Source organism: Phasianus colchicus, chromosome Z, assembly GCF_987193195.1.
Source record: "Phasianus colchicus chromosome Z, bPhaCol1.hap1.1, whole genome shotgun sequence".
Lineage (NCBI taxonomy): Eukaryota > Metazoa > Chordata > Aves > Galliformes > Phasianidae > Phasianus > Phasianus colchicus.
The window spans coordinates 58,444,590-58,460,653 of NC_143476.1; the positions used below are offsets into that span (position 1 = coordinate 58,444,590).

The following is a 16,064-nucleotide window of genomic DNA, read 5'->3' on the forward strand; positions in this document are numbered from 1 at the left end:
TAGGAAAAGACTGTTAAGAATCTAGAAGAACAAGCAGGGGAAAATCCATGAAAGAAGGGAAGTGGAAATACAGAAATACAAACCACAGCTCTGGGGTTCTAGTTTATTTTCTGTTAAAATTAATTCACATCATTAACTGATATCACAATATTCCTGGGGAGGATTTCTTCATTGGCTGCCCAGTATTTTACCTGTTACTACACAGGAGCATTTTGACAATAAATAAAGCTGCTGAACGCTGAGATACAGTGGTAGTGGGGACTGTAAAACTAATTCAGGCAGACAGAATCTTACTGTAATATCACTGTAAATGAACTTAAATAAAACATAAATGTATATGTTCAAATTCAGTGTGCATCTGTCCTCTTAAACTCTGCCTCTTCGCACCTAAATATGACACAGCCTTAAATCTTCCGATTTCCATGGGGCTAGATTTGGCCTTTATCCTCTAATAAAAGCCAAATATAATTTCAAGAGACCATATCAGTTCAGAACAGGCTTCAGATCCTCATGTCACACGTGCCTGCTGTGAAAATTTTTTTAAGACTTACGAAGGTTCTTCAGACACCACTGCTCCTTCTTCCAGCTCTTGAGCTTGTTTGTACCACGGCAACTTTGCTTCCACGGGAAGTTTCTCTACAGAACAAATGCAAGTACGTGAAAACAGAAACCATGCACAGCAATGCTCCCATGTGTGCCAGCCTTTGCTTTTTCAGTGAGTGTGCCTGGAATATACACGTGCCTCCTTTCACATGGAGATTGAGCTCAAGAAGAGAAAGGAGGAGAGGGATGGAATTATGGCATTTTTATCATGCAGTTGTCAGCTGGATTATAAAGGTCGCAAGGTTAGTTATATGACCAGATAGTTACTTGACAGATGATGCAAATGGGCTACTAAACTGAACACTTTAGCAAGTATTTTTCAGAGTGAGACTTGGAAGTGTAATGACCCCCACTGATGCTTTGAAGGAAAACATATAAAATCCTTGTGCTTATGCTTGAATTTTAGAATTTCAGAGGATGCCTTAATCCTGCTTTTGATAGATGACAAAAAGGAAGAAAATCCTGATTTGATGAGTGATACCCAAAAAAACGAGAAACTGTAATAAAATGGTCAAGCTATACTTTTCAACTTTATCAGTTCATCAGCTATGTGAATTTAAAAAATGAGCCTGATACTTTTTCTGTCATTTCTGATGAAAAACAGTGGGGCTGCTTTTTCTCTCATCCAGGATATGCACACAACATAATGAATTGCTCTGTTCTTGGGAGTGCAGGGCCATTCAACTCTTTCAGCCAAATTCTGCTCTCATGCAGTGTCAAAGTGGAGCACTTCAGCTGAAGGCTGAAATGGAACTGTTTTAACTCTGCAGGGGCATAATGTAAGAGCAAATTTGGCACCATAATTTGAAAATAAGCTCTGCATATTAACAAAATATTTTGGGTCAGGATAAAGAAAAAAACACAAATACAGAAGAATGAAACTTAGAACATGGAAGAGAACCACGACCAGGCTTACTGGCCACTCACAAACCACCTAGACCTTTTTGATTTAGGTAATGTGTAGATTTGTACACATCAACAGGAATAGATTAATATAATTCAGAATATTTAAGATTTTTCAATAACTTCATTGTGAATAAGAAGGAACCTTTCATGCATACACAGGAAATTTGAAAACTGTTAGTTTTATCATGGGAAAAATTATTAATAACTTGATTTCACAGCTACTGCAACTTTTGTCAAGCAAATTTTCTTGGAGCAAGATGTTAACTGAGGAAAGAAGGGACAGCGATTTAATAACTATGCCTCTCTCCCAGAAATACCTTGCCAAGTTCTTAGTCTAACATATTTACTAGTGCCATTTGAGGATGAATATTTGCCAGCATTGCTCTTAGTTTAATCTATATTTTACCACTTATGTTATCGAAAATATGTAGGAGATAGTTCTATTTATATGCACTGAAGCCCATTTTATGAGTTTTGGAAAGCCAGATATTACTTCTATGCTTTTTTCCCTCAGATTCAAGTGCTTGTAAAAACCAAAAGCTCTCATGTACAGTTGTCTGCTGTGTGACTTTTTAAATAACTTTTGTTTTTTAAAAATGTGTATTCAGCAGGAGAGAGATAAAATCAATAAATGCTGTAAAATAATTTGGAGGATGAGAATGCTGATGTTGTACAGTGTGCTTTCACAAAAAATGAGTGGAATTCACTCCTAATATAAGCTAATGAAGAACTTTTAATTTTAGAGATTAAAGTAAAATCTCTACTTTAATAGGAGAGTATAAAAACACTATATCCTACATTTTATAGAAAGTTTTATTAAATAAATGCACATTCTCAGTAAAGATTGAAAATTACTATTTTATCTAGGGTTAGCCTATATTTTCCCATTATTGTTGTAAGATAAAGTGCCTCAGTACATGAATAAAAGAAAATGAAATAAATTACATCAATTATTAGCATTCTGGTTTTCTTTTGCAAAGAGTGTTAAAAAGAGTATTCCACATGTTTTGTTTTGCTATTTCAATCGGCAAAGAACATTGTTTTCCTGCTTTATTTTATTCCAGGTATAGAAGGAAAAAGCAAACTAAAACATTTAACAGAATTGAGGAACTTTACTACAACAATTAAATTTAAATTTTAATTTATAATGCTAGATTCAAGACATTAAAAAAAAACAAACTTCCATCACATAAATAGAATAATTTGCATTAGAAGAGACCTCTGGGGACCACCTGGTCCAGCTCTTTTCAGAAAGTATGCTTTAGTTTTCAGGTACATGTATCTTCAAATATTACCACTTGCATTATGGAGGAAAAATTACAGAACCAAGAGGAAAACTAAAATCAAATCCTAGCAACATACCATGTTGCATAAAAAGCTTTCCATCCCATGGGAGAAAATGGAAGAAAGTGAGAGTCATCTCTACTCAGACATTAATGATGTTATGTATTGCAAAGGGCAGCACAAGAATTGGTAAAGATGACACTCAATTGCAAGAGTGTACCTCCAGGAAACAGCCATGTGGAGTTAGTAGATAAATCCCATTGGAAGGGATGTCTTGACAGATGACAGATGCAAGCAAACCTTCCTAGCTGGCCTTGCATCTTCCACGTTCCCTAGGCAGAACTCACTTCTGGGTGGTATGCATCATCTGGTTTTCAGCATCTTAATGCATTTTGCTTACACTGCATGCTGCAAGCAGATAGCAGCTTTCTTTACATGGGTTCTAAATGTGATAAATGGATAAAGCCTCACAGATTCAGCTGGTTAACTAAGCGCAAGGCCACTGCATCTCCAGATGAAGCTCAGTCATGGTAGCAGAGACTTTTATTCATCCTGGGATGCAGACTGAGTGAGCTCATGTCCTCCAGCAGAACGCAGTGCAAAATACCCTTTGCTTTCCTGAGGGCCAGCATCTGAGTTTTGCCACTTTGGTGACTGGCAGATACAGTGAAGTCCCATGCTCCAGATAAACTGGTACCTTGCAAATTGACAAGTTTGTCTGTCATAGGATAGTGAGCACAGAAATTAAAATTCCAAATTTCCATTTTTCTATCCTGGATCATCATCAGGCCACAGGTCACGCTAATTTCACAAAATAAATGCTCTTAATATTCACCAAGATATCAATTCATTTTTCAAAAGGGACTGATTCTTTTCTTATGATGGAGTTTATGTCTCTAGTTTAGGGAAATTAAGATCACTTGCATTTCTGTAGCCCAGAATTTTCTGTAATTTAGTCAGCATACAGACACAAAAATTCATAAGAATCTTTCTCTCATTACCTTTGGGTTTGTAACAAGGAGTGGGTACAATGCATTCTTCTTTTATGTGTGGCTTTGTTTTAGAGCTACAGCCTCCTGTATGCATCCCCCTGTGATCAATGCAAAGGACCACGCGATATCTGAGCCCTTGTCCACAGGTCACAGTGCACTGGAAAAATAAAAGAGGAGAAATGAAGGAATGATTGCAGTATGTTGTAGGAGCAATACATAAAAAGAGAATGTGCAACAGAAATACACGTACATCGCCCAGCCATGTTCATGTACTATTCATAATATTTAGCAGTTATGGATAATACATAATATTGACACAAATATTTGCCTTTTTGTTCTGCACATATACTTGGCTTGGTCTTTTAGCCTCTGGAATTCTCTTGCTGTGCCACACTCTCAGCACCGGCTACTTGGCTTGTGGCCATCCATCCCAAAATGGATATGCTTAGTAACACCCTGTCAGCTTCATCTAGAGCCACTCTGCTTTGCTTGGACAAAGTAATGAAGCTTATGTGTTAAGAGAGGTGACACTCAGCTATTTTGGAACATGGCACCAAACAGAATGGGAAACTATTCAGACTTTCTTCCCAAAGACACTTTCTTACATCTTTTTTCATTTATTTTTGCTAAGGTACATCACTCTTTCCCCCTGTGTGGATTGTTTCAGAAGTGGTTGGATGGGTCAAGATCAAACCTCACAACCAGTGGGAAAGTCTATGGATAGGACCAGTGTTACTTTGTTCTTAGATAGCAGCTTGTTAAACATTTTGCAGTCAATAAAGAACACCTCATCTGTGGATAAAATAGCTTAACTTCTAAGAACTCATCTTGATTGTAGAAAACCCGGGGTGGTGAGAACCAAATTCAAGATTAAAAAAACAGGCATTTTCTTGCATGAAAAATGAAAGAGAGTCAGGGACAAAGAATAATAAGCATAAAAACCCAGTCCAGAGCTTATCCAGAATTTATGGATCTACAAATTTCTAGAAAATTATTAGAAATTTATGACACACAATTTTTGGCTGAAAAGATGCAGTACACATGCTGTTACCTGATCATGAACAGCTTACTGCTTTTGTTGTGTGCATTTACGTTTGCAGTCTATTCTTAATAGAGAATCATTAATCAACATTACAAATCTGATTTATTTTTCCATCATTCTCCCTAACCCTGTGAAATCTTATTAATTCACAGCCTTGGTACTTAGACAAATAGTGTGATTTGAAACAGAGAAAGGAAAAGAATAAAAGTTTCTAATTCATCAAGCTCACTGAACTATTATTCTCTGCATTGAAGATGTGTTTTCAGTATACAAAATACAAAATCACAAAGTGAAACAGATTACCGGTGACCATTCCTGAGCAAGCCACTTTGGGCAGTCAAATATATTGCAAGGTTGGACAAGAGGCATCTTTGGAGTGTACATGCATTTCCATTCTTCCACGGGGCTAATATGCCCTTGAATGTCTTCCTCCACACATGAGATACTGCGGCTTTGAATGCCCCCTCCACAGGATGAGGAGCAGGCAGTCCAGGGCGTACTTTCCCATCTGGGAAAAAGCAAAATGTGACAGAGAAGGGTCAACAAAAGGAGCCCGATGCTCCCATTATTGGCCCCATAAATGCATAAACTGTTACCTGCAGTTGTTTTTCTTGTACTTCAGATTACCCTCAGAAAAAAATTGCATGTAAGTGGTGATATCAACAATGCGCTCTGATGGGTGTTATCTTTAATTTACCGAGTTAAATGTAAAACCTCCTGTCTATATTAACTCTATGACTACTAATTTTATTATAATCTCCTTTATTTAACTGATGCAGTTATCAATTTTCACAATTTGTCACATTCTGAGAAATCTTTGTTACAAATTACTACAAATTACTAGAGGTTCAGTCTGTTCCTGAACTTATTATGTTACTTTTGCTAGAACAAGCAAAAAATAGCAGTGTTTCTTTCAGGTGAAAAACTGAGTTATGGAGAAAAAAAATAAGAAGATTGGAGGAAAATTTCAAAGAGGTTATATTGATAGATGGACAAATAGATGGATGGATAAATTACATAAGCCTTGTCTTATTAGATCTGAAGCAGGGGGAGGAATTCAGACACCATCTTTTCTCAACAGGTGCAATTTGAACACTGTAATAACAAATCCATATGGCAACGTGTATGCTCCAAAAAGCCATGAATAAGGCCTCCCCCCCCCCCCCAATGATGCACATACAATAATGCATGTATTGTTTCATATGCATATATTTCTGTTTGCATAAAATGCAGACTGGTATTTCCTCCCTTATATTCAAACTGCTGTCACAGAGAAGATCCAGGACCACTGTTACAATAGCTATGAGCAAGGCCATTCTTTTTAACAAGGAAATTTGAAAAAAAAAAAATATTTGGAATATTATTCTGGTCACAAGTTGTTTTTTTTTTTTTTTTTTTTTTTAAATATTGTTGTGGTAAGATCCCCATCTGTTTCCTATTTCAGGCAAGAATGAAAAAAAGTGACAGGTGAGGATGTTTTTCTTGTAGTCACAACAAAGTAATTAGTCTCATTAAGTTAACCTTACATGATCACCAGAGTTGTTAGACAGTATGAAATAAATCTATCTTTCCCTTTGATTTTTCATCATGTCAACCCATCTTATTCCTATCAGCTCCAGTATATTTATGCACAACCTGCACTTGGATAATGGCTAGAAGTGCTCTAAGACACTGTGTGAAATGGTTGTTTATGAATGGCAAATCCATCAACTAGTTCTACGTGTGAAGTAGTGGAACAAAGAAGTAGTGGAACAATATTTATACCATGTCATGGTGTGCTCTCTATGAGCCCCATATGTCACAAATGTGTATTGTGACATTTTTAATTCAAGTGTGTCACCTGTGGATTTTCGGGACAAGTTCTCCAGATAAGGTTTCTAACTATCACAAATGTAACTGAAGAGAGCTCAAAATGAAACTGGGAAGCAGCAGAAACTCTTGCCACCAGCCTGAGCCTGGCATAAGGTTGCTGTGGCTGGAATTCTCTGCAGTCGTTGGAAAAGGCTGCTGGGTGCCTCTGGCAACCTTAGCAATACAAAGATGCTTAATCTAGGCAAGCAGTTTGGTCCTTGGGTTTTATATGTATGTAAGACAAAAAAGAGTTCTCAGCCACACAGCTCTTAAAGGTGAAACCCTTTCGAGTTACAAAACAGGCAGCACTGACTGAGGATTTGTGAGAGGACGTGGTACTGCACCAAAGTGAGCACTGTATCCACAGAACTGTACCTTTCTTTCATGATAAAACCCAATGCAGAGGGATCAGTAGGTAAATCTTGCGGACACTTTCCCAAATTTCCTTTTCACTTCTCCTGAAGTGTTTGCTACTCTCCTCTGTCCCCAGTATCAGGTGCCAGTCTCAGACAGGTAGTGTGACTGGGGCCATTTTTTGTATGTGTTTTTGTTTCCTTTGTGGGATTTTTTTGTTTTTTTTTTTAATTTTTTCCTAAGCTACGTGGGTTGAGAGGAATATTTTGTCTCTCTGCCCTGGCCCTGACTCATGCCAGCCTTGTGGTCTATTCAGTGTCTGTTTTCTCTGCCTCTGAGGCTTGGAGAAGAGACCTGCCACTGTGTCTTCCTTCTGGGAGTGAGACATGAGCTCTGTTTGTGGGTTCACAGGACCAGATGTTGAGTGGAAGGTGGTGTAAAGGATTCAGCCAGCAGTTGCAGCCTGAGCTGCTGGTAAAAACGCTGAAAAAAGAGTGGCCAGGACAGTGGATGTAAAGGGACTGTTGTGGTGTGAGCCCGTAATACAGAAAAGCTTGAGAAACAGTATCAAGCTTTTGATCACTTTCAGTGTTAATGAAAGTCAAACACCTCAGGGCATTTTGATCCTTCATCTTGGATTTTCTTCAGATGCAAAAAAGCCTCTGCCCAGCTGCCAGCTCAGGATGCTTTTTCCTTGAATACAATCCTTCCACTGTTAAGTGCTGCTGAATCATCCTCTGATACATGCTTGTTTCTGTTAGTGTGCAGGGCCTTTGAACACAGTGGAAATAAAATACAGCAGTCTCAAAGCTAGTCTTATAACCTGCACGAATATTCAGGCTTCTGTATTCCTTAACAATGGAGGCTTAATTTTTGAGGTTCATAATTATGTGTTTGTTTTTTAATAAAAAACGCAGAAAAATGTTTTCCAGAAAAAAAGGAATGAAAGGCAGGATTAAATTTTATGAGTACATCTCATGAGTAATAATAATGAATCTATGTATACAACCCTAAGTATTTAGCTGCCAACAGGCAAGCATAGAGCAGAAAAAATATAATCTGAAAATTACTGGAAATTAAGTACATTTACTGGATATACAAGGGCTGCTCTGAAAGTAATGCGTTCTATTTTATTATATTGGCCCACAACACCAGAGGTAGATGTTGGTGGTATGGCAGTAGAGGCTGAATCTTCCCACCAGTATTCCACTACATGTTACTGCCGTGTGACAGATGGCAGCAGAGGGGCACTCTGACACAGTGGCATCTGTCATGGAAGAACATATGAAGCAAAGGTGTGGCACTACTGAATTCCTCCACGTAGAAAAAATGGCATCCAATGACATTTGCCAACATTTGTGAATGTTTATGGAGACCAAACAATGGATATGAGCACAATGAGGTGATGGATTGTGCGTTTCAGCAGTGACAACATGGGTCACCTGCACTGGTGCACATTGTTACAAATGAAGCATGCAGGCATTATTCATCACGGAGGAAAATGCAGTGCTGATGGTGGTGGTTATGTTGAAAAATTGTGTTTTGTAGCTGAGAACTTGCTCTGTCAAAAAGTGTTATTGTGCTATTTGTATTTGTTGCTGTTTCCATGGAAATAATTAGAAGGCATACTTTTGGAGCAACTTACATACACTTACAAATGACTTATCACACATAAAAATTGCTAATATGAATGGCAGCTAGTTTGTCAAATCAGCTACTCTCCTTGTCTTTTCAGTCAGTTTGGGATAGGCTCATGATTTGCTGTAGACTGTGTCAAATGTGAGTACACTGCATTTGTACCTTATGCAGGAAATCCTCACAGTGACTTGAGGGACACCATTTCCTCACCAAGGTGAGACTAATGTTATGGTGGAGGTTTTTTTCTGTAGCATAATAGGTATCATGGGACACAGTAAGTTAACTGAATACTACTGCATGTCCCAGCAGTTTTTCAAAACCACCTGGTTATTATCCCTCATTTACCAAGCATTTTTACCAGCACCAGCCTTATTACCTGCTTTAAAAGTAATTGCTCATGTAATTATTTTCATTAAAATCTCAAGTCTTACATTAAAGATATTTTTATTGTGAGATAATTAATAATATGCATCAGGCCTTGATTCTATTCCAGTCCCTGATCTCTGAGTTGTCAGAGGAGCCAACAGATTAATGCCCCTGGGAAAGGCATTAGCATAGGTTTGCTGGATCAGGACACAACACTGTCTGAAATCAACATCTGACAATTTATAAGCATGCAAGAAACAGCAACGTCAGAGAGATAGAAGGTCTGATATTTCATTGCACAGTCATGTTCAGATATGAGTAAAGGAAGGGAAAAGGAAAGGTGTGTGAGAAAGAGACGGAGGGATGGGGGAATATTGTGGGAAGATAGAGAAAGTGACCACACACTTAATAAAGCTACATTACAGCTTCAGTTAGAATACTGTTTTAGTTCTGCAGCAATAGAATTTATAACAGGTTAGTAGCGGAACATTTTTAGGTTAATCTGCAGGAGTTCACAGCAAAAAGAAAACAGCAGGCATTATCTCATTATGAGAGCAAAGCAGAATTGCAGAGAAGAGGAAAAATCAATAAAAGTATTAGCTAATCCTAGCATCTGGTTGATTGTTTTACATACCGAGGAAGGGGATGGTAGAGGTCATAGGGCATGATCTGCTTGTATCCATCACTGTTAGGAACAATAATGCCAACCCTCTGAGTAGAAGGTACACATAATAAAATAAATACTAAATGATTACATTATACAACTTTTTACACAATTACAAAAACAAAATCAAAACAAAAAAAAAACAAAGAAGATATTTTATCTAAGTTGCTACCGCATTTAAAACACACGCTTTCATCCTACAGTTTCCAAGTCATTAAACAATAAATTATACTACTGTTTTTATGAATATACTGATTTTTTACTAAGAACCACCTACTATCACAAAATGAATTATGAATATCACAAAATATGAATTTTTCAAATATTACTTAAATTTCTAGGTTATAATCTGTCATAAGAAAAAAAATTCTCCCATGATACTTAGGTTTGAAGTCACTGAAGACAACAGAACTTCTGTGCAGTTCAGAGAGCTCTACATTAAGCCCATTTTTAGTAACTGTATGGTTGTTTCTGCCCTTCAGATAAGACTTCTGCTTTTATAGAAGTTGAGATTAGGAACTGAAAGTATCCACATGCAAGAATTTAGGTCCTCAGTTCTATTTCTCCACCTTAAATTCACCCAATTTCATTCATCTTCAGAATCAGTCTCTTTATTTGGATTTTCCTTGAAGCCAGAAAGAGCTGGAGAGAAGAGTAACCTGTCAGAGCTTCTGTTTGTTTGCTTTTTTTTTTTTTTTTTTTTGGCACTGTCAAGACAGTTTGGCAATAATATAGATAAAAACTAGCAATTATCAGAATCGTTATCATGCTAGTAATCTGCAAGATGGATATCACTTGACATATTCTCAAATACAAGATTTCACTGAACTGCTGGCCTGGAATGTTATACTTTTCCATTTTGATAGATTCTGACTCAGAGTAACTCTTTATGCTCATCCTCTCCCAATTATCTCACATGACTATTAATATTGAACATGATCATAGAGCACCTCATATATCACCTCTGTCAAAGCCAGGGTGCAACAGGGGACTTGGGGGCGGGTGGACAGAGCCATCAAAGAGTAAATACTAGGTGCAAAAGAATAGAGAGCATGTCCCTGTCCAAGTAACAAAGAGAGGAGACTCACTGAAAAGAATGAGGGTGGTGTTTGAGAGTATTTTACAGAAGAGAGATGATAGTTATGTTGGGTTTCTGTAAGGAGGAAGGAGAAAAGGAGGTGGAAGAGAAAAAGTACCTTCATTCTCAAAACAGTTCCTTGTAAAGTGGTCTAAATATTCAGAGGAGACTTGATATACTAAGGGTTTTTTTTTTTTTTTGTGCAATTTGACTGTGACAGAAGGATGGATTCCATTGTGTTTTCACAGTGAAGAGTCAGCATTAGGTCAGTGTGCTGGAATTTTCCAGCTAATGTGCCGAAAGATGCAGAAACCCTCTGAGCATGTCATGGGGACCTGGATGGCTCCTTATCAGCTTATCAATCTCTGCAGTCACAGGAGTCCCTTACGTGGATCTGTATATTTGTATCTAGAGAGAACTGTTTATCTCCACAAAATCTAAACGTGCAGAGGATGGCAGATTTGGTCCTGGGAAACTTTGGAAAAGACAAATAGGTCACTTATACTATGGCCAGTTAGCAAGACTTTTTGGATTTTGTTTGACTGGTTAATGCTTGCAAAAGTTTCAGAAATTCTATAGTTGTATTTTAAAAAGATGGAAAGAAACCATTTTTTCTCCTTTTCTTCTTTTTTCTTTTTCTTTTTCATTTTATTTTCCTTTTTCTTTTTCTTTTGGTTCATACTCTTGAGAATCTGCTGTTTTCCTGAGTGTTCTACCACTGTTGCTGAAGATCTACTCTGAAGCCTTTTGCACTTTCCAGCTCATCAGCTTGCTGAGGAGTGGTTGGAAAAAAGATTAATATACCAAGTTCAGAAATGAAATAATTATACTATAAAAGCATCTAGTGCTTTTTCGGATTTCAAAACATTTCTCTCACTGCAGTGAGAAATATTTTCTTTCTAACAAACATTGTCTGTATGCATAATCCAGGCCTGCATGTATTAGAATGCATAATATTCAAGGCCATTCCAATGGAAATAACTGTACTACATCCAAACACTGTTATGAAGACTAAATAACATTTACAAAGCACTAAATTAATATTGTCATTGGAAAGGCTTGACACTCAAAGAATTCTACATTCATAAACTGCATTTCTGTAAATGGTATAAAGCTCCACAGAATTATTGACACTGCCCTTGTGCATGTGAGAGGCTGCCAAAAGTTCACACACCGGCTCTTACAGATCCAGGTAAGCTCCATGATCAGAGTGAGGACAAAGTGCCTGACAGTGATATGCAAAGGTTACATTTATGGTTTTAAATATCAATTTGAAGGCACAGCAGAACAGCATATGGTCATTGCACCATTAATGGCAACTGCATCTTTGTAAGCTTTCTAAGTCCTATGTACTGTTTTGTTGAGTGTGTATGTGTGTTTATAGTTCACAGAAAAAGAGCTGACCTAAGCAAAGTATAGAAGAAGTACTTCCTAGATGATTTTGGTGAATCTGTACTTAAGTAGACTGAGTGGCTTAAATTCCATGAACCTATCAACACATCATAATCCTACAAAAATATGGAAAATATCTAGGATATGGGCTTTGTTCACTGCACATTACTTGGACAACATAAAGAGGATAATGTACTAAATAAGCTACTAATGAGCTTAACAGAGAGAGCTACTAATAATTTTTCTACTGCACTGAGATTTCTGTCTGGCACTGAAGTAGCAGACTGGATTAATTTACACAACATTCGGAACAAACTTGCTGCAGAAGGAGCAGGAGAGCATGAAGCAACTTTGAAGAACTGTTGTGTCTCTCATGCCTGAAACCTCTTGGACCTACAAGTTGTGTCACATATTCTGCAAATTGGTTTGTTTTCCTTCTGAGTACAGGCAATGACAGTGCAATTGCTCTTCCAAAGCATATGTTCAGCTGGAGCTGGAACTGCACATGCCAGAGGTGGGTGTGTTGTACCCAGGTCTGCCATCCGTGCAAATATTTGGCTTTCTGATGGGACAGGTACCTGCAGCAGCTTTCCTTGAAAGTATTCCTCCACAGCTACTTTCTTCACTTAAGCTAACCCCTTCACATAAATGGCAGGCTTGAATATCTCTGTCCTGTAGCTCCCTGATAACTCTCTTGGACTATGTGTCAGTTCTTCCTACTTCCCTTTCCCGCATGTCCATGGCTCTTGGGTCAGCATCTGCCAAGCTGAGCAGGCGCCCGGGGGCTGAGAAGGGCTGACCACACTCCCTGTTGCCTGGAATTGCTACTTCTTTCCCAATGGGGACTCACACAATAACTCATGAAATGAAAGAAAATACTTGGGAGATATGAAAAAATTCATCATATATGGCAAGACAAGGATTTAGCAACCAAGCAATTAACCCCATGAGAGCTCTGATTATCACTAGACAGATTACAGGCTTGTGAAAAAGTCTCAAATTTAACTCTACAAATCCTGTCACTAGAGTGGTGTGTGATATTGCTCCCACTTGGCACGGTGCTCAGTAATAATAAAACAGAGTGATATTGTCACCTTTTGCTACAAGATCACTGTCTGCCCTGAGAAAAAGATAATAAGATCCTTAGAAAGATGGTATCTGTTAAGGTTTCCATATGCTGGTCTTTAAAATTATCACAATTTCTATTCAGAGCTAGGATTGATGGCATCTACTGCAATACCTTAGTACAGGTAAAGCTGGTTCTTAAATACTTACTTTTGCAAGTACTGTGTGTTGTAATTCTCAGATATACAACCAGTATGAATTCCATTGTATTTATTCCTTTAGGTATCAGTGATTTTATGATTAGTTTTTGATATTGCACTCTATCAGTATGGGACTTGAAGATTTATGATGTATTCTGTTTTTAATGATTTTTGCATCTTTAAAGACTGGTAGAAAGCAACTGCCCCTACCTAAACATGTTTTAAATAGACTCTTGTTGTATTAGGCACCAACGAGGCTATGGGATGTGACGCGATAGGACCTCCCCTAGTCAGTGATTGGACAATGCATGCTTAAGGGGTGTAGATGAAGTAGAACGTGAGTGTATTTAAATGGATGCCATGTGATAATAAGGGCCATTTTACTGTTCACCACATTGGTGTATGCCGGCATTTCTTGGTCCTGATCATGGGGGGGCAACAGACTCTCATTGGATATTTAATTAACCAATGCGAGATATTGTTGAGAAAGCTGTATTTTTGTGCCACCCTCCAGAAACCCCCCACTTTAGACAGAAAACTCAGCACAATACTTCATCTTTGTAATAAATTACTTCCTCGTGGTGTACAGACTTGAAATTCTAGAAAATACTGTTTACTTATCACTATCACAGACTCCTGAAGTCTAAGCTTTTTACATAACTTGAAATAGGTGTTATTTCTTCAAAGCAGCAAAAATACTTACTTCCTGTTGCATCACTTCTGTAATGCTTCTGAAAATGTTCACCTTTTTCATTCTGCTTAATATTTTATGGTGGTTTGGATAAGGACTGATTGAGGCTAGTACAGAAATTTGCTATGTTAACAATGGACTTTCCAGTGCAAATATGTTTTACTGACCACCTTACTACTTGCTGTAATTTTGTTCTCTTCTGGATGAAGGATGTAATAAAACAGACTATTTGCCATAACTTCATCTTGGATGGACAGATGTCTCTTTTTGATGCTCATTACAGTACAAGGTTTTCTTTCCCACCATGTGGTTTGTTATCTGATGCATCCTGACAGCTTTTTTTTGCTTATCTTTTGTCTTTCTTTAACATAAATTACCTCCTGAATTTGCTCTGCTATTCATGTATTTGCTCTGATGGATGTTTCCTGGCCCACCCTTTCTGCCTGTTCTGACAAACTCATTTTATAACTTAATTTAAATGCCTTCTGCCCTACCCAAGAATTCTAGTTTTTGCCTTCTTGACTTGAAAAGAAAATTGCTATTTTATGCATTAGGAGTATCTGCAGATGGTCTTTAACCTACACTTGAACTTAGTTGATACTTTGATACTGGTTACAACTACCAGAACATTTCCAGTGCTATCAGCTCATTCTTCAGCTACATCTCTTGTATCTAGACACATATATGCTGCCATTTCTTCTCCATGTATCATGATTTCCAATTAGCCTTCCGGAAAACTTACCCAGTGATTCCCTTCCTACTGCTCTGAATTGTTTTTCACCTACTGAACTTCCTCCTTATTTTTTATGCAAAATGCATCACCTTAGCTCTTGCAGCTTAGGTAGTTCCTCTGTAGCATTTTGACTGGTCAAAAATAAATTGTAAGCAGAATGACTGATGTTTGTTGACTATGCTCTCTCATTTGCAGGCAGTACACTTTTTGCCAATACCAATCTAACTTCTGTAGCTCATGTAAATTCAACCATGCTACTGCAAAAGGCTTTTTTCACCCCTCTGTTTTGATAAAACCTTCATGTCTCATCTCTCCATGGAACTGCTGTTTGTAGCTGATAAGTCTGTCTTTAAAATCTTTCACGAGTCTATGATTGGCTGTGGAAATTGAGACTAGATCCAGTAAGCAGAAGAAATCAAGGTTCAGAGAGCTCTGCAAGACAGAAAGCCCTTCTCAACTTCTTCAACAAATTAAGAACTTAAGTAAAAATGTATATCTACAAAAATGACCACTGAGGCATACTTTGGGAAAAGGCACTGTTATGACAAAGGTCCTATACCCATGCAATAAACAGAGACACTGTCAAAAAGCCCAGTATCTGGAGTAACTGGGATATTTCAAAAATCTTTCACATATCCCACTCAAAGGCAGTAATCAATAAATGAGTCACTGTGCCTCAGACCTCTCTCATCATCGTAGATATATGACTGCTACTGTGTAAAACATAAAGCTCTGCCCATCTTTTAAAAGACATACCAGCACTCCATAGAATCATAGAATGGCCTCAAGGGTAAACAGGTTCCAATGCTGCAAGCAGAGTTGCCAACTGCTAGATCAAGTGCTAGACCAGACTGGCTGGGTTGGCCATACCTCCAATGATGGAGCACCTACAGTCTCTCTGGTTAACATGCTCTAGCACTCACCACCTTCTCAGTGAAAAAGTTTATCCTGACATCTAATATAAATCTCCCCTCCTGTAGTTCAAAATCATTCCCCCTTATTCTATCACTATGTAAAAAGCTGATTTCCTTCCAGTTTATAATCTCCTTTTACATACTGGAAGGCCTTAATAAGATCTCCCTGCAACCTTCTCTGCTACAAGCTGAATAAGCCAAGCTCCCTCAGTCTTTCTTCATAGGGGAGGTGCTCCACCCCTCTCACCATCTTTGTGGCCCTCCTCTGGACTCTTTCCAAAACCTACACAT

The 16,064-nt window shown here is 37.9% G+C and overlaps 1 protein-coding gene across 2 annotated transcripts in view; it reads right to left on the reverse strand.

The window, feature by feature from the left end:
* Positions 1–16,064, reverse strand: part of ADAMTSL1 (ADAMTS like 1) — a 413,510-nt gene that overhangs the window by 83,253 nt on the left and 314,193 nt on the right. The window contains exons 11-14 of one of the 2 annotated variants that reach the window (XM_090131350.1): positions 9,671–9,721; positions 5,131–5,335; positions 3,795–3,942; positions 552–636 (exon numbers count right to left, since the gene is read on the reverse strand). In XM_090131350.1, coding sequence (XP_089987476.1) covers positions 552–636; positions 3,795–3,942; positions 5,131–5,335; positions 9,671–9,721 — 489 coding nt within the window. The remainder of the gene's footprint in view (positions 1–551; positions 637–3,794; positions 3,943–5,130; positions 5,336–9,670; positions 9,722–16,064) is intronic. The other variant, XM_090131351.1, reaches the window with a different exon arrangement.